The following is a 27,731-nucleotide window of genomic DNA, read 5'->3' on the forward strand; positions in this document are numbered from 1 at the left end:
TCAATACCACTAAAGAAAGGTTGGGATTGTTTTTGGGAGTGATGGTCCAACCGTTTAGGAATTAGGGGCCCAAAACAAGCATTTTTCTAGTTTCAGGACAATAACTTGTGTATTAGCTATTGATTGCTCTGAAATTGTACCACAAGGTTCAATACCACAAGTCAAAGGTTGGGATTTATTTTGGGGGTAGTTGTCCAAACCGTTCAGGAATTAGGGGCCAAAAAGGGTCTAAAACAAGCATTTTTCTAGTTTTCAGACAATAACTTTATTGTGTTTAAGTGTATTGATGTCTCTTAAAATGTACCGTTACCACATTTTACAAAAAAGAAAATTTTCTTCAAATGTTATTTTTTTTTTTGGAAAAGGAGGGGGATTAAAAAAAAATGGGGGGGGGGGGGGTAAAAAAAAAATTTTGGGGGGAGGGGGTACAATTTTTTATCCTCAAGATTTAAGAAATTAACAAGAAAATTTCTTCAAATATTTCCTTTTGGAAAAAGGGGGGGGGGGGGGGGGGGGTCTTCAAGATTTAAGAAATTGTCAATTTTCCAAAGAAAAATTTGGGGTCACAATTGCTAACTTTGTATATACATGTAGTCTGATGTGTATTGCACAAAAGCAAGAAATCTTCAATTGAATATAAATTCAAATCATATAACCAATTTTAAGTTCTTTGACTACATTCATTCTGTGTCAGAAACCTATAATGTGCCAAATATTTAATTACAATCCAAATTCAGACCTGTATCAAGCTTGATTATTGTGTCCATTTTTGCCCCAACTGTTCAGGGTTGGACCTCTGCGGTTGTATCCAGCTGTGCTTGGCGAAGCAGTTTATTCCTTTTAATTTTTAATTTATTGTCTAAAAGAAATGCACTATGAAATATCTGTGTTCTCTGGCCATGAGGTGATGGAAATCTTTCATAATAACCTTATTTTTAAGCCTGTCTACTATTTTGATTTTCCGGTCTGTATGTTTGTCCTTCCTGTGTCAGGTTAAAGTTTTTGGTTAAAGTAGTTTTTGATGAAGTGGTCATTATGATGTGAACTTTTTGATTTTTATTCCAAATTACAGTTTTGAACCTGATTTCATGGTTCACTGAACAGGGAAATGTGATAGTGTAAAACCAGTACATTCTCAGGTTAAAGTTTTTGGTTATTAGTTTACCCCTGAAGTTGTGGTCACATCGACGTGAAACATTATAAACATGTTCATGATGATGTGAACTTTTTAAAATACAAGAATGTATATGCCAATTTAAAGATTTGACTGCAATTTCACGGTTTACTGAACTTGAAACTGTGATAACTGTAGTGTGATAGTTTGAAACAAACCAGTACATTCTTTGTTAAAGTAGTTTAATTTTTTCCAATTTTTCTGGACTTGGGGAAAATGGTCATTTTTTTAGAAAGATGGTACAAGTTTTGTGTAATCAGCTCCTCCTAGAGTTTTCAACCAATAAACCCCTGAAACCTCACAGAAAGATTCCACACATGTTGAAGTTGTGCAACTGCTATTATGGAATTGTTGGAGGAATATTTTTCTATTTTCCTGAACTTTTTGGTGAATTAACCTAATAATTTTTCAGCAAAAATTTCAAAAAGTTGGTAATAATTATTGAAGTGGTGCACCTTCCATATGAAGTTGTTAAAAGATTTTTTCCTGTTTTTACATTTTAGCTTTCCATATGTTTAGATGTTCAGTAAAGTCCATTCTCCATCTTTGGTCTATTTTTAATAATATTTGAGTTTTTTGTTGCATTTCAGATGGTTTAAGGGTAGAGGGCAAATTTGCTGATGGAAAACCACATAAATTACAGTACTGGAGGTCAGGAGATGAAATGTTACTAACGGTAAGGTCACTGAGGTCAAAATGTTATGTTGCACAATGCATGCTGTAAACTTCTAACAACTATTCTTTAATTTTTCAATATGAACTTGATGAAATTTTATATTTTAGAAAATGAACTAATGATTTTGTTTAAATAAAAAGAAAAAGTATTCACTGTAGATAGGAATTTAATTTTAGTATAATCTATCAAAAGGTCAGTTGCCAGTTTTGGATTCCATCATTAGTAGTTATCATACAGAAACATTAAGAATATCAAATGTTGATAAAATCATACTAATAGATTATCGATGGTTTTTCAAACGAGAGAGTATTTCTCAGCTACAATCTCATTATGTCCATGTATGAATTTTTTGTCTTATTTTTCTCAGGAGCTTAAATCAGAGCTTCCTGAAATTTGGTATCAAGCTGTAAGTGAGCATATATATTTGTTTAGGGGCCAGCTGAAGGACGCCTCCGGGTGCGGGAATTTCTCGCTGCATTGAAGACCTGTTGGTGACCTTCTGCTGTTGTCTGTTCTATGGTCGGGTTGTTGTCTCTTTGACACATTCCCCATTTCCATTCTCAATTTTATCCTATACTGTGTGATAGGCCAGCAAATTCCTATGACATCTTACTCAGAAACTATAAATCAGAGCCTCCTCAAATTTGGTACCAAGCTTCATGTGAGCACTCTGCAATCTGTGATTAATTTTCACATCCATTGCTTATCAAATTCTTGTTTACTGAATACTTATAGTGGTGGAATCATTTGTAACAGATAGCTCATAGTTCATCTTGTTAAACTTTTTATTTGGTTTTATTTGTTGGTCGTTGGGGAGATTTGGTAAAACTTTGATTGGGGATGCCATAATAATCATTTAAGTGAAATTTGACTGAATATAAAAATAAGAAGTAGTGGTATGATTGTTATTGATAGAACCATCCACCAGAGAACAAACGACTAAGATGTCAGCAATTGTAGGCTAACGTACAGCACAATGAGACATAGAACATACCTGTGAATCTTTTAAAAGTGTATAGGAAGATCTCCCATAGTAAGCAATTTTTAAGGTGATTTTATGTGACAGACTTTATTAGGCATAATTTATTATTTATTTATAATATTGTTACCATTAAGAAGAAATTTGCAAATTTCATCAAAATAGGTTAAATTAGAAAATTTCAAAAGTTTTGCCAGTTAAAATAACATGCAATGCAGCTTTAAAAGTGACTTTTGTTATGTAAAAAGTTAATGGTAAATTAGATTTAAAATTTAAATTTATTTTGCTAAAATAATAGTTCGTTGTTGGCCCAACTTGGAGATGGATTATGTGGGCAACTTGGTCATTGAAGGAGATTTTAAGCTTTCTTAAAGGAGCAAGTCTTACAGATACATTCGGATAAATGGGCAAGTTTTTTCCCTAGTGGAGGAAGGTAATATTTATGGGTGAAGATTTTTAAAGGTTTACAACAACAGACACAAGGTGTGAAAAACTGGCGCTTTAGGACCTGGGTGATCAAGCTAATAGTAATTGAGGCTTGAATCTAGATTAATCTTAAAGCTGATGTTGCTTTCATAAAATCTCATAAAAATTTTCCATAATCCTAGAATTGATGTTATATAGCGAAAAAAATAACAATACCTAGCAGTTGATACCATACAACAACTTTCAAATTTTACAATATTTTAATAAATTCCCCTTCTTTATTCAGATTTAACATTATGCATGTACGATTAACTGAAAACTGGCATTTTCATTCTGATCAATACAAGTTTAGACTTTTTTGTGTCTGACCTGGTTGTATAATTGAAGTCTTTAAATAAAAAATATTTTATTAGGACGCCAAGTTAGGATAGATGACAATATTCTTGTCAACTTTAGACTTATGTCAATCAAGAGTTATGGAACTTTGTTCATGAAAAATTAGTCTATTGTTCAATAACTTAATTATGAATTGTCTAAATCTCCTTTTTTTTACAATTAAGAAAGCTCCATTTTAATAATGATTTTTTTGGCATTGTGATTTCAGGGTAACAGAACTTTGATTGTGAGTCATGGCCTTTTATCAGTTTGAGCAATACCTTTGTTTAATCCACTCATTTGAAACATTTAAATGATTTTAGAATTGATAATTAATGGCCAGATCATGTATTTGAATAGCTAATAACATAATATTAAAAGATAATATCTTACTGCAATGAAATGCATATAAGCTAGAATTGTTTATGGTGCAAGAACCACACTCCCATCATATGTAGTACTATATTATGTATATTTTGGTGTTTGCTATCGTGTCTACAAGTAACGCCTCTATGTTTATTGTATTGTTTATAATCGTGTCTACAGGTAGCGCCTCTATGTATATTGTATTGTTTATAATCGTGTCTACAGGTAGCGCCTCTATGTATATTGTATTGTTTATAATCGTGTCTACAGGTAGCGCCTCTATGTATATTGTATTGTTTATAATCGTGTCTACAGGTAGCGCCTCTTTCTAATGTAAGTATCCTGCACATCTTTGTGTCTCTCCTACATTGCTTTACACACATTACTGAATGTTCCTTGACCTTTCAGGTGACTACTTTGAAAATATCCAATTTGATATTCGAATGGTATACTTCGAAAAAAGAACAACTGTTCATTACAGACATAACAGTTCATTACATCTCAAAATCAGTGTTGTATATGCCTAAATGTATATCAAATGGTTACACATCATAATAAAATACTATTTTGAAGGAAAAAACAGTGGAATTGTAAATTTTCATACTTCAGTGAATTTTTTTCTGCTAATTTAAATATATGTTTATTAGTAAAAGATATTATGTGTGAATAAGCATTATGCTTCACCATTACGATTACAATTAAATTTTGTTATAATTGTTTGAATGATCACGGGCATGCTTAAAATCTTACATGTGTTTTCTTTAATTTTGTTTGGAGATATTTGTTAATTTTATAGTAACAGATTAAAAAAAGATAGTATCACAGTGTGTATGATTTGTGTATTTTTATTGTTTTATTTCAACATTAATATTGTTCAACATTTTTTTTCCAGATATGAAAACCTAATTGTTTTAAGTAAATTTTATGTTGCCATGGCATATTTTACTTTATGTTGTTACAGTTATGCAATAAACCAATAGTTCTGTAGCATGAGTAAAACCACTTGAAAGTCTTTGTTTTTGTAGTTTTGTTATATCCCATAAAAGATGAAAAATGTGTTTCAATTAGTTTTGTTTTGGAAGAAAAGTTTTAATGAGTGTTAAAAATATCATTGTTGTTTTAAAATCAAAATTTTCTCTGAAAATTTTAAGGAATGGCTTAATGTCAATTTTAGTTGCAGTTAATTGTTATGATATTTTCTGTATTACCCATACATGTAGGTTAAGTTGAATAAAAAAAGTTTGTAAATAAAACTTACAAAAAGTACACTTTTTTCAAATGTATGTTTTGTAAAATTTATACCAAATTTGTTTGTAGACACTGGATGATTTAGAGCTCGGCATATTATATAGATACGTGTCTTTTGTGAAAGACTCTATGCTTACTACTCTAGATATCTTTTGTGTTGTTGGGTTGTTGTCTTATTGACACATGCATCACATCTCCATTTATTCATATCTCCTTTCTCCAATGTTGGAGGACAATTATATATTGATTGATTGTTAGTGATTTTATACTCAGTGACCAATATTTCTCATCAAGCTGTCAAAGGTAAAATAACTGGACAATCTGTATTTAGTGTATAGATACATCATGGTATAAAGTTTCTGTCTTTTCAATGTCAGATGTCGTTGACCTCATATGCCTGATTAAATGGCTTATTAAAGTCATGGCTAAGTTTTTATTCTTAGATCAGTTTTTCAATTACTATAAATATTAGGTAAACTATTTTTGGTCTGTAAAATCATTGTAAGTAGTACATATAAAAATAAGAAGATGTGGTATGATTGAGACAACTCTCCACCAGAGACCAAATGACATAGAAGTTAACAACTATAGGTCACCGTACGGCCTTCAACAATGTCTGTCAGACAGTAAAGCTTTCAGGATGAGGTGAATTTCTCATTACCATTACATGTCACAGGTCTCTCATTACCATTACATGTCACAGGTCAACCAAGTTAATAAGTAGAATCATGTTGAATAGTAATTTTCTCTCTGGCATAGGTAACCTCTCCTTGACCTAATTTTTTTAAGGCTCAATGATCTACTTTGAGTTTAACCCTTTAGCCCCCAATCCCGCCTGTAGGCGTGATGGCGACAACCATTCTTTGATGGCCCGTATGACCCTCCATACCTTTTTTGAACTGCCCCAGCTGAACTGTCATGATAGCAGGGACTTCAACCAAGCAGTTCATTGTCCATAAACTCTTCTCAGATGTCTGTTCATGAAAATATGGCACTTTGAAAGCCGTTTAAGAGTTCAAAATCGGAAAAACGTGAAAAGTAGCCAAAATCAGGTGGGGGTGGGCATCTTTTGATGGCCACTACGTAACTGGTAGTGACTGTAGGTATAAACTATTATCATAAATGCATGCATAGGTGGTAAAGGAACACAACGAGGTATAATATGGCCAATAGGAATCTAGTCTGTAAAATCTAGGTCACCGTTTTGTCAAAAATCCGTAAAAACGGACATTTAGGCACACCTGACTTGACAATAATAATTCCCCAGCAAGACACTTAAGTCCAATATACTCCCAGTTAGCATGAATGGACTGCTGTAACTATAGGGTAATACTTGAATGACAAAGAAAAACAGTCTGGTCAATGTTCACCTCTCAAGGTCGTTTAAAAATCGGAAAATAGACGGAAAATTTACATTTTTCAGTGGGGGTGGGTTCAAACCCACGAGAAAATATTCCACCTCCCACCCCACCCCCCACCCATGCCATTCGCCCCCAAATCTCAATACATAGTTTAATAGATGAGCATCAGTTACAGCATCAAGAGTCTGCTAATTTGCATATAATTTGCATATGATTGCAAATTTTCGAAAATGCCTGATTTTCCAGAAATCTCTTGGGGGCGAATGAGTTAAGTGGTAGGTGAAATCTAAACTACATTATCATTTAAAAACCTAATAATGACTGTCAGTTATATGATTGCAGTGTCCCTGGTTACTGGTTTATTTATTTTGGTGGGTACCATTTTTCATAGATTGAGGAAAAATTGTATTTTTTTCATGGATATTTGATTTCGTGGTTTTGCCAAAGTCTGCATACAAGCCTATCAAAAAAATTTATAATTTCATTGAACATTTAAATTCATTGTTCATCTATACTCACAAAATCCAAGAAAATTGATATTCCACAAATACTTATGAATCCACAGTATCTGGATACACATACTTTTACTATGATGTAAAGTCTTAACATAAAAATTATTCAGCCATCATCAGTTAAGCAGGTGAGACATTCTGCTTGTCCAGTCTTGGATAGTTAAACAGTATCTCTCATATACTTTCAGCTTGATGATGTTCGGAAGATGACAGTACCAAATATCCGGAATCCATTGGATGACCTTGATGTCATGATGCTTGGTGGAGTGGTACTACACAAACTAAAAAGCGATATAGAAAATAAAGACAAGTTTGTTAATTTCACAGGATGTATCTCTGGTAGGTTATGCTTACAAGATATATGTGACCCCCCATGACATTTCCAGGCATATGGCGGTAAACATCATAATGAGAAAATGTCAATGTAAAGTCACAAAACGAATCGAGGCACATGTTATTGAATGTCCAATTATATCATGCTGTAAAATAAAGTTTCAAGTAGATTTTTTACATAAAATTAAAAATTTAGTTAAAAATCCTGTTTAAAATCGCCTTCACACAATTTATCTTTTGGATTTCATTGCATTGATCTGAATAAGAATTAATTCTCAAAGGGGCCTGAAAATAAAATTCAGATCATTATAGGCATTTCAAAGTGCAGTGTTTATATGTTTCTCTACTTTTTTACTAATACAGATTGCAGCATGAACACCAAATCTCATTGTTCACATTGTAAGGGAAAATATCTTGGTATTCACTTTTTAGCATTAATGCAGTTTTCCTTAAGAGAAAGAAAAATGTTCAATTCACTATCATCAAGTCATACTTATTTAGACTGCAGATTCTGGTACATTCTTGTTATGGCAATCCAATGGTTGATATAGAAAACATTTTTTATTTCTATTGTAAAAAAAAAAAACACAAAAAAACAATATGACAAGTTTCAAAGATAACTATAATAGATAAAAATACATGTGAAAAATTGAAAAAATGAAAATATTTAATAAAATCTGAAGTAACAAAAATGACCATAAATCTGTTATTTTGCAGAATCTAGCAAAATAACTTGTCAGGGTGTTTTGAATCTATGTATACTTCATAAAAATGCAAAAAGTTCATGATCCTGGTACCTCCATAAGCCTGAAAATCTCATGGCTGGTCACATATCTGTTTATAATGTTAATTACTATTGCCTTTTACTGACATTTGTTTGGGCCTTGGTGGCCAAGAGGGTAAGTAGTTAAGGTTGTGATATTGAATTGCACTCATGACAAGCTTGCAGTTGTATACGATTCTGATCTTAATTAAATATACCAGTGTTCCTGTTGAAGGTTGTGTTTTCCTTACGGGAACTTTGGCTTCCTCCATCAATAAAAGATGGCTGCCATGATATAGCCGCTGATAGTGGTGTTAAACAACAAACAATCAAACAAAACAAACTTACATTTGTTGAAGTAAATACACCCTGTAATCACAAATCTTATTTATAGGAAATACCAAATTATATAGATTAGGATTGTTTTATGCATGTTGTTTGTTTGCTGTCAGAATATAAAGTTGAAAAAAAATACAGATTTATTTTCACAATCCTTCTTCCCTTATTATTTTGAATTCAAAGAATTTAAAACTTATCTGGTTCCTGGTTTTTTTTCAGAAGTATTGTTTACACCAGTGGAAAATGAACCATACATTATCAACCCATTAAAAGAATTGAGAAGTTTTGCTAATCAATCTATTATCATACATGGAGATGACATTGACGGCTGTTCTTTAGATACTGATGCTGACCAACACATGACAACTGATTCAACATATACTACAGATTCCGAAACAGATCAGGTATCAAAATCCATAAGATAGTAAGCTATAAAAGGTCTTGACTTGAGAATATGTCAAACAAGAAAACTATCGACCTGTTTAATGAAGAAACATGAAGTGTAAAACAGATAAGACATACAGCAACCATGTTGATGGAATTGAATTAGACATAGTCTTTTAGCTTAAAGAATATTTATGCTACTTGCTTTATTACACTTTATTAATGAGTATTGATTAATTTCCCTTTTATTACATTGATAATTTTGTTAATTGTAGATCAGGTTTGTTATAGCACTGATTTCCAAGATTATTTTTAAGTAAGGCACGTCAAAAATAAAAACAATACAAAAAATACCAGAATTAAATTATGTTTAAATAAATAACCGAGATATACTATAAAGATTAAGTATAGACAAATTATATTTCACTTGAATGGATTATCTAATCTTTTCTTTAATACAGGATAGAACAATGCCACCTTGGAATCCTGGTCCAGCAGAAACTATTTATCTGAATGCTCCACCATCGACAACCACTATGAAGACCACAATACTACCAACACCAAAACCAACCATACCAACCATTCCTAAAACTCCTGTATCAACTACAGACAGGCTTAATGTATCAAAATCCTCTATTGGTCACACTAAAATTGGGGGAACGGCTACAGATCTGGAAATTAGTAAGCAATGACTTTGATGCAGTTTGAGATTGCATTTCATTTCGTATAACATACTTTTCACTTGGGTCACTGAGTTTTTTTGTCATTCCACAGACAAGGACATTAGAGTCATCCCAACAAATTTATTTCAAAACTGATGTGTTATAGTGATTGCAACCGCATTTTTACTATGTTTTGAAATAACTATATGACATATCTCAATTAGTATTTCCTAAAAATAAACGTTTCTGATAAATAGTTCTTGTTGAGCAATTTAATTTCATGTTTTTCTTTGGAAGCATTATGCAACTACAAAATCAAATTTTTAAAAAAATATTGCCTTTTTCAGTATAATCTACAGTCATATTTCAAAACAGTTTTGAAAAAAATATGATTATGTAAAATTTTATTACTGACATGATTCTATTTATGGTTTATCATGTGAAACCAGCATTACTGTTTCAAACTTTTTACAAATAACTTTTTTTTCAGTGATTGCCTTGGCAATAATTTGTGGTTTGATGTTGATATCTGTCCTAATTGCATTGTTCCTGTGTAAGAAGCGAAAACATGAACGCTATGTTATGAAGAAGGTACCTCCAGATGACCTTGAACTCAAAGTACCTCTAAACCACACCTCTAGTCCTCCACCTAGTCAAAAACCTTATGATCATATAGCCAGACTGGATGAGTTCAGCATGATCTCTGCAACATTAGGACGTAAGTATTGGAGAAATATTACGTAGAGATTAGACAAGTCAAGAATGGTCCTGGTGAAACTAAAACATATTAAGTATTGTAGGACTTATGTAAATAGACAGGACTAGTACATCATGTTCTCATGATCATCATATAGAGTTTTAGGTGGTTTCTATGAAGTAAAAATCATCTTATAGTATGGTGAATGTTTTGTACCAATGTGGGCAAGTGGTTAGTAAAACTTTTCAAGTCTAACATTTGACCTGTAGTATAATGTAATTGACACTGTAGGCCTTTTCTAAAATACAACAGCAAGTGGTGAAGACTTAAAACAAATTTTTTATTTGAATTAAGATATAAAAGTAAATTTTCCGTTTTATAAACAGTAGATATATTAATGGGAGATAACTCTAATTAAAATATAACATGTATTTATGTCATTAATATTTTTTGATGTTTTAAATGATTTTTGTACAAATTTCCATTTGCAGCTGCTAAGAGAAGAAAAGAAAACGGAGTTGGTCCTGGAACTGAGGTAAAAACTCAAGTTATATTTCTTTTCTGTAATCTATGTCTTTGTAAATTCCAGATTGATTTACCATATTAAAACATCATGCAATGTCTACAAAGTTTAAATATGCAAACTTTTTTGGTAAAAGGAGAAAAGCATGTACCTACTGTACAGATGTTGTATGTATAGTGTTTGGTTGTCTGTAGTGTAATTGATCTTTCCTTTTTACACATCTCTAATTGGTAAATTATAGCAGTGAATTTCATTGAAATAGTCTTAATATGGTTCTGTTTCTAATATATTTTATTTATGCTACCTCTTTTTTTATCAAAATGATTTTATATGTTTTATTACAATAGCATTACATTATTTTTTCTATGTTTCTCCTAATCTCACCTCAAGATAAGAAAAGAAATTGCTCAGAAAATTCAATGGAATTATATATTCTTTATTGCTTAATACCAATGTGCATCTGTCCATTTATTTTCTGAATTGAATGTTAAGTAAGGCCTTTCATATAGCAAAAATTAGGACTTTTAAAACATCTTTTGTGTATTTATGGAAGCAGGGTTATTAGGTTGTGAACATAGCTTATAGTTTATCCAATTGAGCTGAAGTCATGACCCTGAGTTTTTGTTAAGATTTTGGTTTGCAATTTTAGACAAAGCATTTAGTACATTTACTTATTATGTACCACAAGCATTTTAAGATATTTGCTGTCTTTACTAATTGAAACCTGTATCTTGTAGCTCTATTTAAGGCTAAAACATCTTAAATTAAACCAACTGACCACTACCCCTTTAAAAAACTCTAATCATTGGTGATTTAATTCACAAGCAGCTGGATTATTGTCTAGCCATTATTGTGTCTGTGTGAGAATACCTTACCCTGAATACAGTTCACAAATCAGCTACATAACTTTGATATTTTTGCAGCCATTATTAAATGATAGTGACCTGTCTCCAGGAGAGTACCCTGTACAGTCTACATTTTATAACAAGAAGAAAAATAGACCAGCCTCCTCAATATCTGAAGTTTTAGAGGAAATAGAAAGACAGAAGAGAGAAAAGGGTAAAGTAAACTTGTATACTAGATGCATAATTTTTGTGGGTTCCATTTTTTGTGGATTGAAGAAAAATTATATGATCCTTTGATACTTAATTTCATGGTTTTGCCAAAGTTTGATAGGAACTATTTGCGATGGATTCGTGATATTTTGTATGAAGTTGCATTACTGTCAGTACATATTAGTTTGACGACTATTTTGAGGCTTCCCCCTAGGCCATGCTGCAGTGACTTTGAATTGATTAGCAATTTTAAATGTTAAGTTTTCTGGTTAAGTTAGATTGATTGGAACTACTTGTGATACATCAATGATATTTTGTGTGAAGTTGCATTGCTATCAGTACATACATCAGTCTGACGACTATTTTGAGGCCCTGCCCCCCTAGGCCATGGTTCAGTGACTTTCAATTAATTAGCAGTTTTCAATTTTAAGTTTTCTGATTGAGTTAGTTTGATAGGAACTACTTGTGATAGATCAATGATATGTTCTATAAAGTTGCATTACTATAAGTACATATCAGTTTGACAACTATTTCAAGGCCCTGTCCCCTAGGACATGGTCCAGTGACTTTCAATCAATTAACAATCTTCAATGTTAAGTTTTCTGATTAAGTTAGTTTGATAGGAACTAATTACAAAAGACAATATTTTCAATAAAGTTACATTGTTGTCTGTACATCTCAATTTGTCAACCAGACCTAGGTTTCAAGGCCCTACCCTCTAGTTGGTCCAGCGACTTTGAATTAATTAGCGATGTTGCTGTCCATCATATTGTCTTTTTCTGAATTTTGTGCCAACAGGCGAGACATATCTCCGTGTCAACAGTTTATTGTTTTTATACGACCGCAAAAATTGAAATATTTTGGTCGTATATTGGTATGACGTCGGCGTCGTCGTCGTCGTCGTCTGGCGTCGTCCGGCGTTGTCCGAAGACACATTGGTTTTCGCACTCTAACTTTAGTTTAAGTGAATGGATCTCCATGAAATTTTACCATAAGGTTCAATACCACGAAAGGAAGGTTGGGATTGATTTTGGGGGTTATGGTACCAACAGTTAAGGAATTAGGGGCCAAAAAGGGGCCAAAAATAAGCATTTTTGTAACTTCCAGACAATAACTTGTGTGTAAGTGTATGGATCTCTCTGACATTGTACCACAAGGTTCCATATCACAAAGGGAAGGCTGTAATTGATTTTGGGGGTAATTGCCTCAAAATTTTAGGAATTAGGGGCCAAAAAAGGGGCAAAAAACAAGCATTTTTCTAGTTTCATGACAATAACTTGTGTGTAAGTGTTTGGATATTTCTGAAATTGTACTACAAGGTTCAATATCACAAAGGGAAAGCTGGAATTGAGTTTGGGGGTAATTGCCCGAAACGTTTAGGAATTGGGGGCCAAAAAGGGGCCAAAAATAAGCATTTTTCTAGTTTCCAGACAATAACTTGTGTTCAAGTGTATGGATCTCTCTGAAATTGTACTGCAAGGTACCATACCACAAAGGGAAGGCTGGGATTGAGTTTGGGGGTGATGAATCATAAGGGGGTTCAAAAAATTTGGGGGGGGATTCTTTTTTTTTCTTTTTTTCCTTTTTTTTTTCTTTTAAAATTTTCCATTTTAAGTTGGTTATTTCTGATTAATATTTAAAAGCAAATAATAATGATATGGTAGGAGATACACACCAAACAGGATGTGTAAATTATTATATAATAAGTATTGTGCAATAGCAAGAAATTTTCAATTGCACAGTATTGCACAATTGCAAGAAATCTTCAATTGCACAGTATTGCGCAATAGCAAGAAATCTTCAATTGCACAGTATTGCGCAATAGCAAGAAATATCCAATAGCACAATATTGCGCAATAGCAAGAAATTGTCAATTGTACAGTATTGCACAATAGCAAGAAATATTCAATTGCACAGTATTGTGCAAAAGAAGATACTTCGTATAAATTGCTTATTTCTTGATCAATTTCAATGGGGTTTTATTCTTGAATTCTTGGGGTTCTTTAATATGCTGAATCTAACCGTGTATTAAGTTTTTGAATTTTGGGCCCCGTTTTTAAATTGGTCCACATTGAGGTCCAAAGGGTCCAAAATTTAACTTTGTTTGATTTCATCAAAAATTGAATTATTGGGGTTCTTTGATATGCCGAATCTAACCGTGTATTTAGATTCTTAATTTTTGGTTCCGTTTTCAAATTGGTCTACATTAAGGTCAAAAGGGTCCAAAATTAAACTTAGTTTGATTTTAACAAAAATTGAATTTTTAGGGTTCTTTGATATGCTGAATCTAAACATGTATTTAGATTTTTGATTATGGGCCCAGTTTTCAAGTTGGTCCAAATCGGGGTCCAAAATTAAACTTTGTTTGATTTCAACAAAAATTGAATATATGGGGTTCTTTGATATGCTGAATCTAACCATGTATTTAGATTTTTGATTTTTGGGCCCCGTTATCAACTTTGTCCACATTGAGGTCAAAAGGGTTCAAAATTAAACTTTGTTTGATTTCATCAAAAATTGAATTCTTGGGGTTCTTTGATATGCTGAATCTAACCATGTATTTAGATTTTTTATTTGTGGACCCGCTATCAAATTGGTTCATATTGAGGTCAAAAGGGTCCAAAATTAAACTTTGTTTGATTTCATCAAAAATTGAATTATTGGGGTTCTTTGATATGCTGAATCTAACCATGTATTTAGATTTTTGGGCCCCGTTATCAACTTTGTCCACATTGAGGTCAAAAGGGTCCAAAATTAAACTTTGTTTGATTTCATAAAAAATTGAATTCTTGGGGTTCTTTGATATGCTGATTCTAACCATGTATTTAGATTTTTTATTTGTGGACCCGCTATCAAATTGGTTCATATTGAGGTCAAAAGGGTCCAAAATTAAACTTTGTTTGATTTCATCAAAAATTGAATTATTGGGGTTCTTTGATATGCCAAATCTAACCGTGTATTTAGATTTTTAATTTTGGGTCCCGTTTTTAAATTGGTCTACATTAAGGTCCAAAGGGTCCAAAATTAAACTTAGTTTGATTTTAACAAAAATTGAATTCTTGGGGTTCTTTGATATGCTGAATCTAAACATGTGTTTAGATTTTTGATTATGGGCCCAGTTTTCAAGATGGTCCAAGTTGGGGTCCAAAATTAAACTTTGTTTGATTTCAACAAAAATTGAATATATGGGGTTCTTTGATATGCTGAATCTAAACATGTATTTAGATTTTAAATTTTTGGCCCAGTTTTCAAGTTGGTCCAAATTTGGGTCCAAAATTAAACTTTGTTTGATTTCAACAAAAATTGAATATATGGGGTTCTTTGATATGCTGAATCTTACCATGTATTTAGATTTTTTATTTGTGGGCCCGCTATCAAATTGGTTCATATTGAGGTCAAAAGGGTCCAAAATTAAACTTTGTTTGATTTCATCAAAAATTTAATTATTGGGGTTCTTTGATATGCCAAATCTAACTGTGTATTTAGATTTTTAATTTTGGGTCCCGTTTTTTAAATTGGTCTACATTAAGGTCCAAAGGGTCCAAAATTAAACTTAGTTTGATTTTAACAAAAATTGAATTTTTGGGGTTCTTTGATATGCTGAATCTAAACATGTGTTTAGATTTTTGATTATGGGACCAGTTTTCAAGTTGGTCCATGTTGGGGTCCAAAATTAAACTTTGTTTGATTTCAACAAAAATTGAATATATGGGGTTCTTTGATATGCTGAATCTAAACATGTTTTTAGATTTTAGATTTTTGGCCCAGTTTTCAAGTTGGCCCAAATTGGGGTCCAAAATTAAACTTTGTTTGATTTCAACAAAAATTGAATATATGGGGTTCTTTGATATGCTGAATCTTACCATGTATTTAGATTTTTTATTTTGTGGGCCCGCTATCAAATTGGTTCATATTGAGGTCAAAAGGGTCCAAAATTAAACTTTGTTTGATTTCATCAAAAATTGAATTATTGGGGTTCTTTGATATGCCAAATCTAACCGTGTTTTTAGATTTTTAATTTTGGGTCCGGTTTTCAATTTGGTCTACATTAAGGTCCAAAGGGTCCAAAATTAAACTTAGTTTGATTTTAACAAAAATTGAATTCTTGGGGTACTTTGATATGCTGAATCTAAACATGTGTTTAGATTTTTGATTATGGGACCAGTTTTCAAGTTTGTCCAAGTTGGGGTCCAAAATTAAACTTTGTTTGATTTCAACAAAAATTGAATATATGGGTTCTTTGATATGCTGAATCTAGCCATGTATTTTGATTTTGGACATTGGACCATAATAGGTAAATTAAAAAAATTGAAGTTCTTAGACCACATTCTTTCTGTGTCAGAAACCTATGCTGTGTCAAATATTTAATCACAATACAAATTCAGAGCTGTATCAAGCTTGAATGTTGTGTCCATACTTGCCCCAACTGTTCAGGGTTCGACCTCTGCGGTCGTATCAAGCTGCGCCCAGCGAAGCATTTTATTCTTTGTTGAAATAGTTTTTTGTTTAAATAATGATTAAGATTATAACACAATGTTGACTGCTGTACCCCAATTTTTGACAATTTTACTTATTATGTCTGTTTGTTTTGCTCACACATTGTTTTCAATATAATGGAATTCTATGTGTGAGAGGTTTAGCTAGCTATCATACATGTGATTGACTGTGAAACTCAGATCAGGAGATTGGGAAATTTTGGTCAGGAGATTAAGACTCAGATCAGGAGGTTTTTGATCGACATATATTTTGTCGTAAATGTAACCGTCTGCTATAAAACCAGGTTAATAAACCATTTTCTACATAAGGAAATGCCAGTACCAAGTCAGGAATATGAAAGTTGATTTCCATTCATTTGATGTGTTTGAGCTTTTGATTTTGCCATTTGATAAAGGACTTTCCGTTTTGAATTTTCCTTGGAGTTCGGTAATTTTATTATTTTACTTTTTGCATGATAACAAGTATTCTCATCAGACTTTCTAAAAAACAGAATGACTTCATATTTGTCTTCAATATTTTTCATTTTTACATGAACATAAAGAATATTGGTCAACTTTTGTCGCAAAAGCGAGACATAGTAATCCTACATTCCGTCGTCGTCGTCGTAGGCGGAGTCCACAAATATTCACTCTGTGGTTAAAGTTTTTGAAATTTTAATAACTTTCTTAAACTATCCTGGATTTCTTAAACTATCCTGGATTTCTACCAAACTTGGATAGAAGCTTGTTTATGATCATAAGATAGTATCCAGAAGTAAATTTTGTAAAAAAAAAAAAATCCTGTTTATCCGTATTTTACTTATAAATGGACTTAGTTTTTCTGCCAGTTAAGGTGGTACCCAACACCTTTACTAATATTAATTTGGCTCGTTTAATTTTCATAAAATTTTGACAAAATGTTTACTTTGACCCTTTGACAAAAATATAAAAATTTCAAAAAATTGGAACCAACCACTTTATCAGAAAAATTTCGTTGGTTATATAGCAGTTTGACCAACACTAATTTTGATCATTGAGAAGCTTAATATTTCCTTAACAATACAACGTAATTAAAACGTTTAGCTGATTTTTACAGAGTTATCTCCCTGTAGTGTTAGGTACCACCTTAACATTACATTCACTCTGTGGTTAAAGTTTTGAAAATTTTAATAACTTTCTTAAACTATCCTGGATTTGTACCAAACTTGGACAGAAGCTTGTTTATGATCATAAGATAGTATCCAGAAGTAAATTTTGTAAAAAAAAAATCCTGTTTATCCGTATTTTACTTATAAATGGACTTAGTTTTTCTGCCAGTTAACATTACATTCACTCTGTGGTAAAAGTTTATAAAATTTTAATAACTTTCTTAAACTATACTGGATTTGTACCAAACTTTGACAGAAGCTTGTTTATGATCAAAAGCTAGTATCTAGATTGAAATTTTGTAAAAATTTATTTCCTGTTTTTCCTTATATTACTTATAAATGGACTTAGTTTTTCTTCCATTTAACATTACATACAGTCTGCAGTTTAAGTTTTTAAAACATTTATTAGATTCATAAACCATCCTGGATTTTTACCAAACTTGGATAGAAGCTTCTTACAATCAAAAGATAGTATCTAGAGGAAAATTTTTAATAATTTTTTCCCCATTTTTGTTGAGCCTGCGACTAATAGCAAAAGTAAGCGAGACACTGGGTTCCGTGGAACCCTTACGAATTTTTCTTCTTTTTGTTGCAGAAATTTGAGACTTAATAATTTATAAGAAATAATCAATAATTTTGATGAATCAAGTAACAGTAATTGTTTACTTTTCTTGGTTACCAATTTTTGTGGATTGAGGTAACCTTGTATTTTGGTGGATTGAGGTAACCTTGTATTTTGGTGGACTGAGGTAACCTTGTATTTTGGTGGATACTTGATTTTGTGGTTTTAGCAATGTCTGCATACATTCCTATAGAAAATTTGTAATTCGTTGAACTTTTAAATTCGTGGTTTCCCTGTACCCACAAAATCCACAAAACTTGGTATCCAACAATAATAATGAAAATATACAGTATCTTGCTTGCCTGTAAAACATTTTCAACTCTTTCATATATAAGGGCTACTTCTAAAGAAGCCTAACTCATGAACTTAAGGGATTTTTAGTTTGAAAATGATTTTATTATACTAAATCTTGTGTTTCAGATTGTGATGAAAATTCAGGACCAGATGAAGAAGCAAAGGATAAACAAGGAGGAGATTTAGAATGGGATCCATCAAATGACAGGACACCTTTAACATCAGTATGTGTTCACATTATTAAAAAAAATGCACACTTTTTGAATGTAACAAGACTTCCTTTGTTTTGAACTTTTTACCTATAAGAAATCTTTACAGATAATGATAGCTCTGACAGGTATGGTTTGCCTTAAAAACAAATACAAAAAATAATTAATATTTCAAATTGCTGGCTTATATTTTGTTTTATTTTTTAACTATGAATTTGCAATGAAAATTTCAAATTAAAAATAAGATATTAAATGAAATGAAATTAAAATAAAGAATAGAAATGTGTTATATATATCACTGTTGTTTAGAATTTGAACCATTTTTTTTTATTTATTTACTTGCATTGTATACATTGGAAGTCTTGGAATTGTTGTTTTGTGGTAACTGAATGTAATTTTATTACTAGTAACTAAAACAGTTTTTATGGTTTGTCCATATTTATTACAGAATTAATTCATATTTATAAATAGCTAAATATTACACAGAGGTGATAGTTTGGGATATGGATTAATACCATTTTCATAAAGGTTCATTGTGTTAATGCTGAAAAAAGCTAGTAGATTGTTAAATGCATGGGTATATCTTTATGCACTAGGAGAAATGATAATTAACTAATCATCCATAATTACTAAATAATAATATTTTAGGTTCCACCGTTTGATACTATATCGGAGGTTGGTATACACAAGTCTTGTAGGTTGGGGTGCATCCATTGTAGAAATCTGTCTCATTGTCACGTGTTTTTGTCATTATAACATAAATTTAACGTGTTTGTGTGATTAATGAATTACTTTTAACAAATTGAACACCATTTTTCTTGGAGGTATATAACAACAAATCTGTGGATAACAATGCATGTCTGACAACTTTGTTATTGTCTAACTAACTGACATTTCAAAGACACTGATCATGTACTAACATGTCAAACACATTAATCCATAAAACACATGCAATATTAAAGGGAGATAATTTTTTAAATTTCAAATATGAAGAATTTTAAAAAGAGAATATTTTGAATAGTTGTTAATGAGACAGCAATCCATCAGATATTTTACAATTGACTTAGAAAATTAATTTCACTACATTTTACTGTTGCATGTGTCAAGAAATTTTACATATTTAGTATGCCGAAGTGGATTTGAAACATACCAAATACATCACAGATGTTTAGGAATCAATTTATTATAGGAATTCATCATGTATTTTAGTTCTTTTTTGTCTGAATCTTCATTCTTTTTTATGTGATGTTAGTTTGTGTTTATTCTTGTTTTAATAAAACATCTGAATGTTGATGTATAAACGATCTGTATGGTACTCTTTTGTGCTATTGTGCCAACTGTTGTCTTTTTATTTCTTTTTTATTTGTTTCTTGCCTAATCATTACCTGCTTTACTTTCCTTGCCTGATTCCTGCCTGTTGAGATAACTTTGTGTTTATAGACAAGCTTTTGTTACCTTTTTAACTTGATTTAGTTTTACACTTGCTGCCATTAAACTGTCCTTTCAAACTTTTTTTATAAATTTGTTTACCATAAAAAAATTTGCAGATGGTTATCTGTATCTAGACTTGTCACAACTTTTTGAGTTTTGTGTGTCCAAATTATCTCTATCCATGAATAACCATTCTTTTTCAACAAGATCGAGACTAAATGACCCAGTCAGTTTTCAATCTTTGATTTATAAAAATAAGAAGATGTGGTATGATTGCCAATGAGACAACTCTCCACCAGAGACCAAATGACATAGAAGTTTACAACTATAGGTCACCATACATTTTCATATCTTTTTAATTAAAATCAAAAGATAAAAAAAACTTGTGGCAAGTCTCATTCTGCTGAAGGTCATTCAATGTGAAATTCTTAAATGGAAACTGTTTATACACATAACAAATCATTGCTGTTAGGAAAATGGCTTGAAATGTATAGCTTTCTAAAAAGAATTATTTAATCATTTTGAAATTATGAATAGTCAAAATATTTTTGAAACTACTGCTATTTTCACTATGATATTTGATAACTAGTATAAATGCAACTAAATAGAGATACAAGTTTAGCAGTTGAAGTCATCTTTTAATTTCATAAACAAGGCAATTTATTCTTTGTTTTTTTCCTGATCTATAGTTGCAAACAATTAATTTGTTTAACATTTTATCATTGTTTGTGTTTATAACTTAAAACCAAATGGACAAGACCAAAAAAAGAAGTCGGTTTTAGGGGGTATGAGATATTTTCAATGAATTTTCTGTAATGAATCTATAAAATACATTTTTTAATAAAAAAAAATAATAAATAAGTCTTATAGTGTTGCTACAGTCTGGAAAGAACTCTGGAATGAAGTAATATTTTTAATTGAATGTGATTGGTGTTGTATGCTTTGTAGGATTTTATTTATCAAATGTTACCCTCACCTATTTTGAGTGTTATGGATGACATTGAGGAGCTGTCCCTTGAGAGTGCTAGCACGTTTGGTACTCTCGGTAGCATGAAGGTCGGTATTTGTAGTTCAGCTTTACCAAAGCTTTTGTGTTCATAGCATGCCAATAAACCTTTGACCTATTGTAAAAAAATGAGCTTATTATTAAAACTGGCTAACCTTGCTACACCCATCCAGCAAATTACCAAAAATAGATATTTCCTTATTAAATAAGTTTGATTGCTCATATTTTACAAGAGTTGGCTCTCAACCAATTATGAATTAAATTTCTTGAATGAAAATTTTAAATCTGTGTCGTGAGAAATCCATTTGTGGTCATAAAATGATTTCTTGAATGAATTTTTAAAATGTGTGTCATGAGAAATAATTTGTGGTCATAAAATGATTAAGACTCAAAGTTTTATATAGATTTCAATGATGACCATTTTCATGGGTGTATCACTCCACACTTAGGAAGTCCTTTATGTATTGTTTAACAACTTCCTCTACTATTTTAATATACCAGTACTAATCTTTCACAATGTAGTTAGTAGTTTTCAAAAGTTGTTTGCACTTATAATAACTTCACACAACTACTTTCCTATCCTTTCAAAGGTTTTTATGTGGTTGGATGTGATGTTTCTATCAGGAAGGACTAATTTTGTTTAGTTTTCCCTTTCTCTTCTCACTATGTTACTGTAATTTCAGAAATTTTTGGGCTGTTTTTATTATTGGGAAAATTGTGACTAGATAGGTGTCTCAAAAAATAAAAACTTGCATTTTAAATTTTTATCGAATTATTTATATGCAGCAATAATACAACTCACATTTGTGTTGATTGTTCAACAATCACATTAAAATAAATGCATGCAATAATTTCTGAACTGACAGCAACTCCCTTGTTTTCAAAACAGAGTTATTCACTTATTCTAAAAGTTTGGTCAAGTCACTAAATGAAAAGCCCCTGAAGCTTTTTTATTATGATTGTCAAAGGTAAGGTCACATAATTGTATTATCAAATGGGCAGCTAAATTCAGCAGTATACTAAGCCATATTGATGTCATGTATGCTATAGAGTTTGAAAGTCAAGTGTCAAAGGTCAAGATCATAAAAACTTTGCTTTAAAGGTAAAAAGTTTGTAGTTATGCCAGGACTTGTTTTTTTTCAAAGTATTTGACAACATGTTTGGTCAGAACATTATGCCAGGACTAGTTTTTTTTCAAAGTATTTGACAACATGTTTGGTCAGAACATTATGCTAGGACTTGATTTTTCAAAGTATTTGACAACATGTTTGGTCAGAACATTATGCCAGGACTTGATTTTTTCAAAGTATTTGACAACATGTTCGGTCAGAACATTATGCCAGGACTTAATTTTTTTCAAAGTATTTGACAACATGTTTGGTCAGAACATTATGCCAGGACTTGATTTTTTCAAAGTATTTGACAACATGTTTGGTCAGAACATTATGCCAGGACTTGATTTTTTCAAAGTATTTGACAACATGTTTGGTCAGAACATTATGCCAGGACTTGATTTTTTCAAAGTATTTGACAACATGTTTGGTCAGAACATTATGCCAGGACTTGATTTTTTTTCAAAGTATTTGACAACATGTTCGGTCAGAACATTATGCCAGGACTTAATTTTTTTCAAAGTATTTGACAACATGTTTGGTCAGAACATTATGCCAGGACTTGATTTTTTCGAAGTATTTGACAACATGTTTGGTCAGAACATTATACCAGGACTTGATTTTTTTCAAAGTATTTGAAAACATGTTTGGTCAGAACATTATGCCAGGACTTCATTTTTCCAAAGTATTTGACAACATGTTTGGTCAGAACATTATGCCAGGACTTGGTTTTTTTCAAAGTATTTGACAACATGTTTGGTCAGAACATTATGCCAGGACTTCATTTTTCCAAAGTATTTGACAACATGTTTGGTCAGAACATTATGCCAGGACTTGATTTTTTCAAAGTATTTGACAACATGTTTGGTCAGAACATTATGCCATGACTTGATTTTTTTTTCAAAGTATTTGACAACATGTTTGGTCAGAACATTATGCCAGGACTTAATTTTTTTCAAAGTATTTGACAACATGTTTGGTCAGAACATTATGCCAGGACTTGTTTTTTTTTCAAAGTATTTGACAACATGTTTGGTCTGAACATAAATCCTGTTCAGTTTTAGCCTTTGTTGATAACTTAAAGTAACAGAATACCACCATAGAAAATCTACTTTAGATAGCACTCAAGTATGCTTACAAGTTAATCTTACTTCCATGTTCCTGGTGAGAACATGAACCAAGACCAATTTCAAAGTTAAAGGTCAGGGTCATTGAATGACTTAAACAAAACATGAAATTATTTTGGGAGAATGCTGATCTACTTTGTCTTCTTTTCTGGTTTTAAGAAATATATCTTGAATGCTATGTTCTCTTTGCAATTTTACTTTCGAATTGAATTAGTGTTTAAAATGGTTTTGTTTTCTGGCAATTGAACATAGATGTTATATTCATACTTAAAAATATTATGGTATTTTGAATTATATTTTTTTATAATAATTTTTTTTTAACAAACACTGTGTTGAATTGGAAAAATAAAACCAACAAATTATTTTTATTTACATTATGGTTTTGCAAGTAGAGGAAATATATCTCCATAATTGAACCTTATTTATTCTTATGCATTGTACCTAGTGAAAATTATACTGAAATGTTCATGACTTATGAGTATTTTTTGTTGTATGATTTTTCGTGAAATGAGTCACAGTATTTTATTGAGTCATAATATTTAGAATTCTATGAGCATGATAAGGGGGAGGAGATATCTACAATCAGTTAATCAATTTTGATAATACTGATTGCATAGATATTCTAATAACAAAAAGCCTTTGGTTAGTTTAGACAAGACATTAGATCGAGGTTCACATAAAGTGCCACCGTCAGGCTATGAGACAATGAGTCACTATCAAGATATTGACAGGTTCAACATGATTTATAAAGTGATAAACTGATATAGTCAGTGTCTCTGATGTATTTTTCATCTTTTAAAACTGGTCATCGACACAGAAATCTCCTCATTCTTTGTAAAGGGTCAATATCTCAAAGCTCTTTAAAAATATTGACCTTTAACAAAGAATCTGTTAAAATTAAGCTGCTTGGGTTAAGTTACAAATATTGTTTCAATGTATTTTCATGATTCACACAGGGCTATTTCACCATATTTATACTAATTTATTTGAATTGTTTACTTTCGATAATTGTCATGTCATATTGACTAATAAAACCCTTAAAATAAAAAATGAAAGTAAAGTTTGCATAACAATGATAATTTCAATGTTCATCCTTTTATGGTATTAAATTTGTTATCCTAATTTACTGGGAAATAAAACCATCTTATAATGGAATGATATCATGAAATAAAATTATGCTGTATATTTCAAGCTGATGAACAATTATAATTTTAGAAATAAAAATTCTACTAACCAAATAAAAAAAATTGACCTGATTTAACATCATAAGATAATGTACTATAATTAGAATAATAATTAAGTTCATGAAGCAAAATATGAAAGATAGGTTTACAAATGACGATTAATTTTCAAATTTATTCATTTTTATTCTGAAAATTTGGACCTCTACCCAATTTCAAAATTCTAAAAATCTTATTGCAAATCTACAGATGATGTACTTGTGCTACATGATGTCTTGAATTTGCATTGTGAAGTGAGCTTTTGGTCTGAATTGAAGGCCTCACTATGACATTGAGATGAAGAAGAGCAATAAAAGCACTGTTTCTTTGCTTTGGGGTTTGCTTCATACAGCATTCATAAAGAAGTCAAGGTCCTAAAACTGAAAATGAAAGTAGTGTTAATGTCTAAAGCTTGATTTTATAATTCACCCATATTCCCTGTGAATTGAGACCCATACCAAATGTCAAATATGTTTGTATTCATTCATGTCATAGAATATTATACTGAAATTTTGGACCCTTATCCAATACAAAATTCTAAAAATCTTATTACTCAACTTGTGCTACAGGAATGTCTTGGATTTGCAGTGTGTGTGAGCTTTTACTCTGTGTTGAAAAAAAATCAATCTTGCAGGATCACACAAAGACCCTGTGGGTTTAAATCTTTAAATTTGATAAAAATGAAATTGTGACAGATGGAGACAACAATATACTTAAACATTCTGACAAAGTGCAGAGATACAAACAAAATGACTTAAAGTCATATGAATCTAGTTTCTCTGGTGATTATAATGTTGTTCATCAAATAATTGATCCAATGCGTGCATGTTTTCTGAACTGTGTCCTTTGTGCACGATTCTTACATTTATTACGAATCCATAACTTATAGTCCACAAAACTCTGATCTTGACTTTGATAAACAATCAACACAACCATGGAGCACTTGTATAATAAGTGAGATGATAGAGTGATGTTAATTTGTTGTTTTTTTTATACCTTCCATGTGTTCCCATTAGTTAATTAAACTTTGTCATAACATTTGTTAAATTATTTGGTGTATTGAAATTTTGTTTCAGAATTGGTTGATACTATTTTCCTTCCACATTTGTTTACTTTTATTTCCATCACGACTAATCTTTTTTTTTAAATTTGAAGGATCCTTCAACTTTAATTAAATAACATTTATACAAAGTTAAATATATTTGTTATATTATGTAGAAACAAGAAGAAGATGGTTCTGAGGCTGATCCTTTACAAGTACTAGAACAACAGAAAGAATTAACGATGGAAGGCAATGGCGACAGTGGTTACGAGGCAGAATCACGAAAAGATCCTGATGATGAAATTATCAATATTACACCACCTTCTCCTAATAAAATGTACATGTATGACATTTCAGGACAAAATACTAACAACTGGACTTCAACGCCTAATCGTAAATTATTGGAGTATGAAGAATCGGGTACTTAGAGGAGGTGTATCTGGTTGCTAGGGGAACAACTTATAAAATATATACACGATTGTGCTCTCCATGGCTGGCTTTGTTAATGCTTTTATGATCAGAGTAGAAGAGTCAAAAGGAAAATCTTTGGAGCTGTACATGTTTATATAAGGGAGCTAACTCTTTATGTTTGCCTGATGTATTATGTTGTGTGATTGACTGCTGAATATGGAATATAAGTCATTTGATTCAGATCCATTATGTTCTGCAATATATGTTTCTTTTTATTATGATTCAATTGCATTAATTTCAAATCTTTCTCTATATTTTTATATGAACTAAAAGTCAACAGAATGCAACATTTAAACAAAAAAAATGTTTAAAATACTTAATGTTTCAAAGGCAGCTACCATAGTGCATTCTAAATACTGAGGCCAGTACAGGGTAAAGTGACTAATTCTTAAATGTGGAGGCAGATAAAGCAGCATCTATTTATATGAATTGTGATATATTTTGCTTGCTGGAAATTAGATGTATTAAAAAAAACTACTGTTGTAATGCAACAAAATGCATTTTGATATTTGCTATGATTAAAGGAAGATATAGGGTATTGACAATGAAACAACTATTCACCAAAAAAAAAACAAAACACAAAGATATAAAGAAAGAAAACCATTCACAAGATTCTTGATTAGGACAATCACATTAAGATTTTGGACTGGATAAACTTGTTTTAACTTGTTTAAGATTATATAGCCCTTCTCTTTTTTGTCGCGGCCAATGGAATAGCAGACGGAACAGAAAAAAAATACAATTAAAATCGGTTAAGATAAATGCTTTATCTTTATCAAAGAATGCTTGCATTTACTGAGAGCAAGCTCAAAGCATTTATTCTTCTAATATAGAAATCATGCCTCCTCACACTCTGAGCTGGTTACCTGTCTATAAGGTATTTATAGATGAAGTTCACTTGTTCATAGGTTGAGTGTTGGAAAATATGCATTAATGTTGTTATTGTGTACCTCTTGTTTGCATTAAATGCAATTCCTGAGTATTTCACATTTTATTTTTATTGATTTTACATAATTTATTGTTGTTACCATCGTAATCTATTTTGCATAATGACACATTGTTACAATTTTCACTTATTGCAATTTACTTTGATTTTACAACTATGAAATAATGTACAAGTATATTTATAAATTCTTCAATCTGTTTTACTTTTCTTTTTCTTTAGACAGAATCAAAAAGAAAAAAAAATCATGGGTAGCAATTCACAACTCTCTTTTTTGATATGAACTTTGTGTTGACTTCTAGATGTGTTTTTGATATGTGTGTGATTAGGTTACTGTCTCATTGAAGCATACCCCCAAATCGCCAAAACTTTGTTCAAAAACAATGTGCAACTATATCTTACAGTGCATGCATACCAGTCACTTGAAACATTCTTGTTTATTATTGTGTATTGGTAATAGCATTTCTTTAGAATATATAGTACTCTAGAACCCAAGGCTTGAATACAAAAATAAGGAAGATCCATTCAAAGCATCTTATCTGCTTACCCTTCCGGAGCACATGAGATCACCCCCAGTTTTTTTTATGGAGGTTCGTGTTGCTAAGTCTTTAGTTTTCTATGTTGTGTTTTGTATACTGTTGTTTGTCTTTTTGTCTTTTTCTTGTTTAGCCATGGCATTGTCAGTTTATTTTAGACTTATTAGTTTGTATGTCCCTTTGGTATATTTCACCTCTTTTTGATCAGAACAGCCTTAAATG

The 27,731-nt window shown here is 31.3% G+C and overlaps 1 protein-coding gene across 14 annotated transcripts in view; it reads left to right on the forward strand.

Moving 5' to 3' along the window:
• Nucleotides 1-27,173, forward strand: part of LOC127698563 (axotactin-like) — a 128,609-nt gene extending 101,436 nt beyond the window's left edge. For 10 of the 14 annotated variants that reach the window (XM_052202074.1, XM_052202156.1, XM_052202081.1 and 7 more), the window contains 12 exons: nucleotides 1,765-1,850; nucleotides 4,312-4,329; nucleotides 7,306-7,456; nucleotides 8,772-8,956; nucleotides 9,398-9,617; nucleotides 10,089-10,316; nucleotides 10,787-10,830; nucleotides 11,742-11,877; nucleotides 18,539-18,636; nucleotides 19,270-19,296; nucleotides 21,001-21,108; nucleotides 25,736-27,173. In XM_052202074.1, coding sequence (XP_052058034.1) covers nucleotides 1,765-1,850; nucleotides 4,312-4,329; nucleotides 7,306-7,456; nucleotides 8,772-8,956; nucleotides 9,398-9,617; nucleotides 10,089-10,316; nucleotides 10,787-10,830; nucleotides 11,742-11,877; nucleotides 18,539-18,636; nucleotides 19,270-19,296; nucleotides 21,001-21,108; nucleotides 25,736-25,987 — 1,553 coding nt within the window. In that variant the 3' untranslated portion in view covers nucleotides 25,988-27,173. Of the gene's footprint in view, nucleotides 1-1,764; nucleotides 1,851-3,859; nucleotides 3,878-4,311; nucleotides 4,330-7,305; nucleotides 7,457-8,771; nucleotides 8,957-9,397; nucleotides 9,618-10,088; nucleotides 10,317-10,786; nucleotides 10,831-11,741; nucleotides 11,878-18,538; nucleotides 18,637-19,269; nucleotides 19,297-21,000; nucleotides 21,109-25,735 lie in introns of all 14 variants that reach the window. The other 4 variants (XM_052202097.1, XM_052202172.1, XM_052202162.1 and 1 more) reach the window with 4 other exon arrangements.
• Nucleotides 27,174-27,731: the final 558 nt, after the last annotated feature.

The sequence above is a fragment of the Mytilus californianus genome, unplaced genomic scaffold (assembly GCF_021869535.1).
Source record: "Mytilus californianus isolate M0D057914Y unplaced genomic scaffold, xbMytCali1.0.p SCAF_1, whole genome shotgun sequence".
Classification (NCBI taxonomy): domain Eukaryota; kingdom Metazoa; phylum Mollusca; class Bivalvia; order Mytilida; family Mytilidae; genus Mytilus; species Mytilus californianus.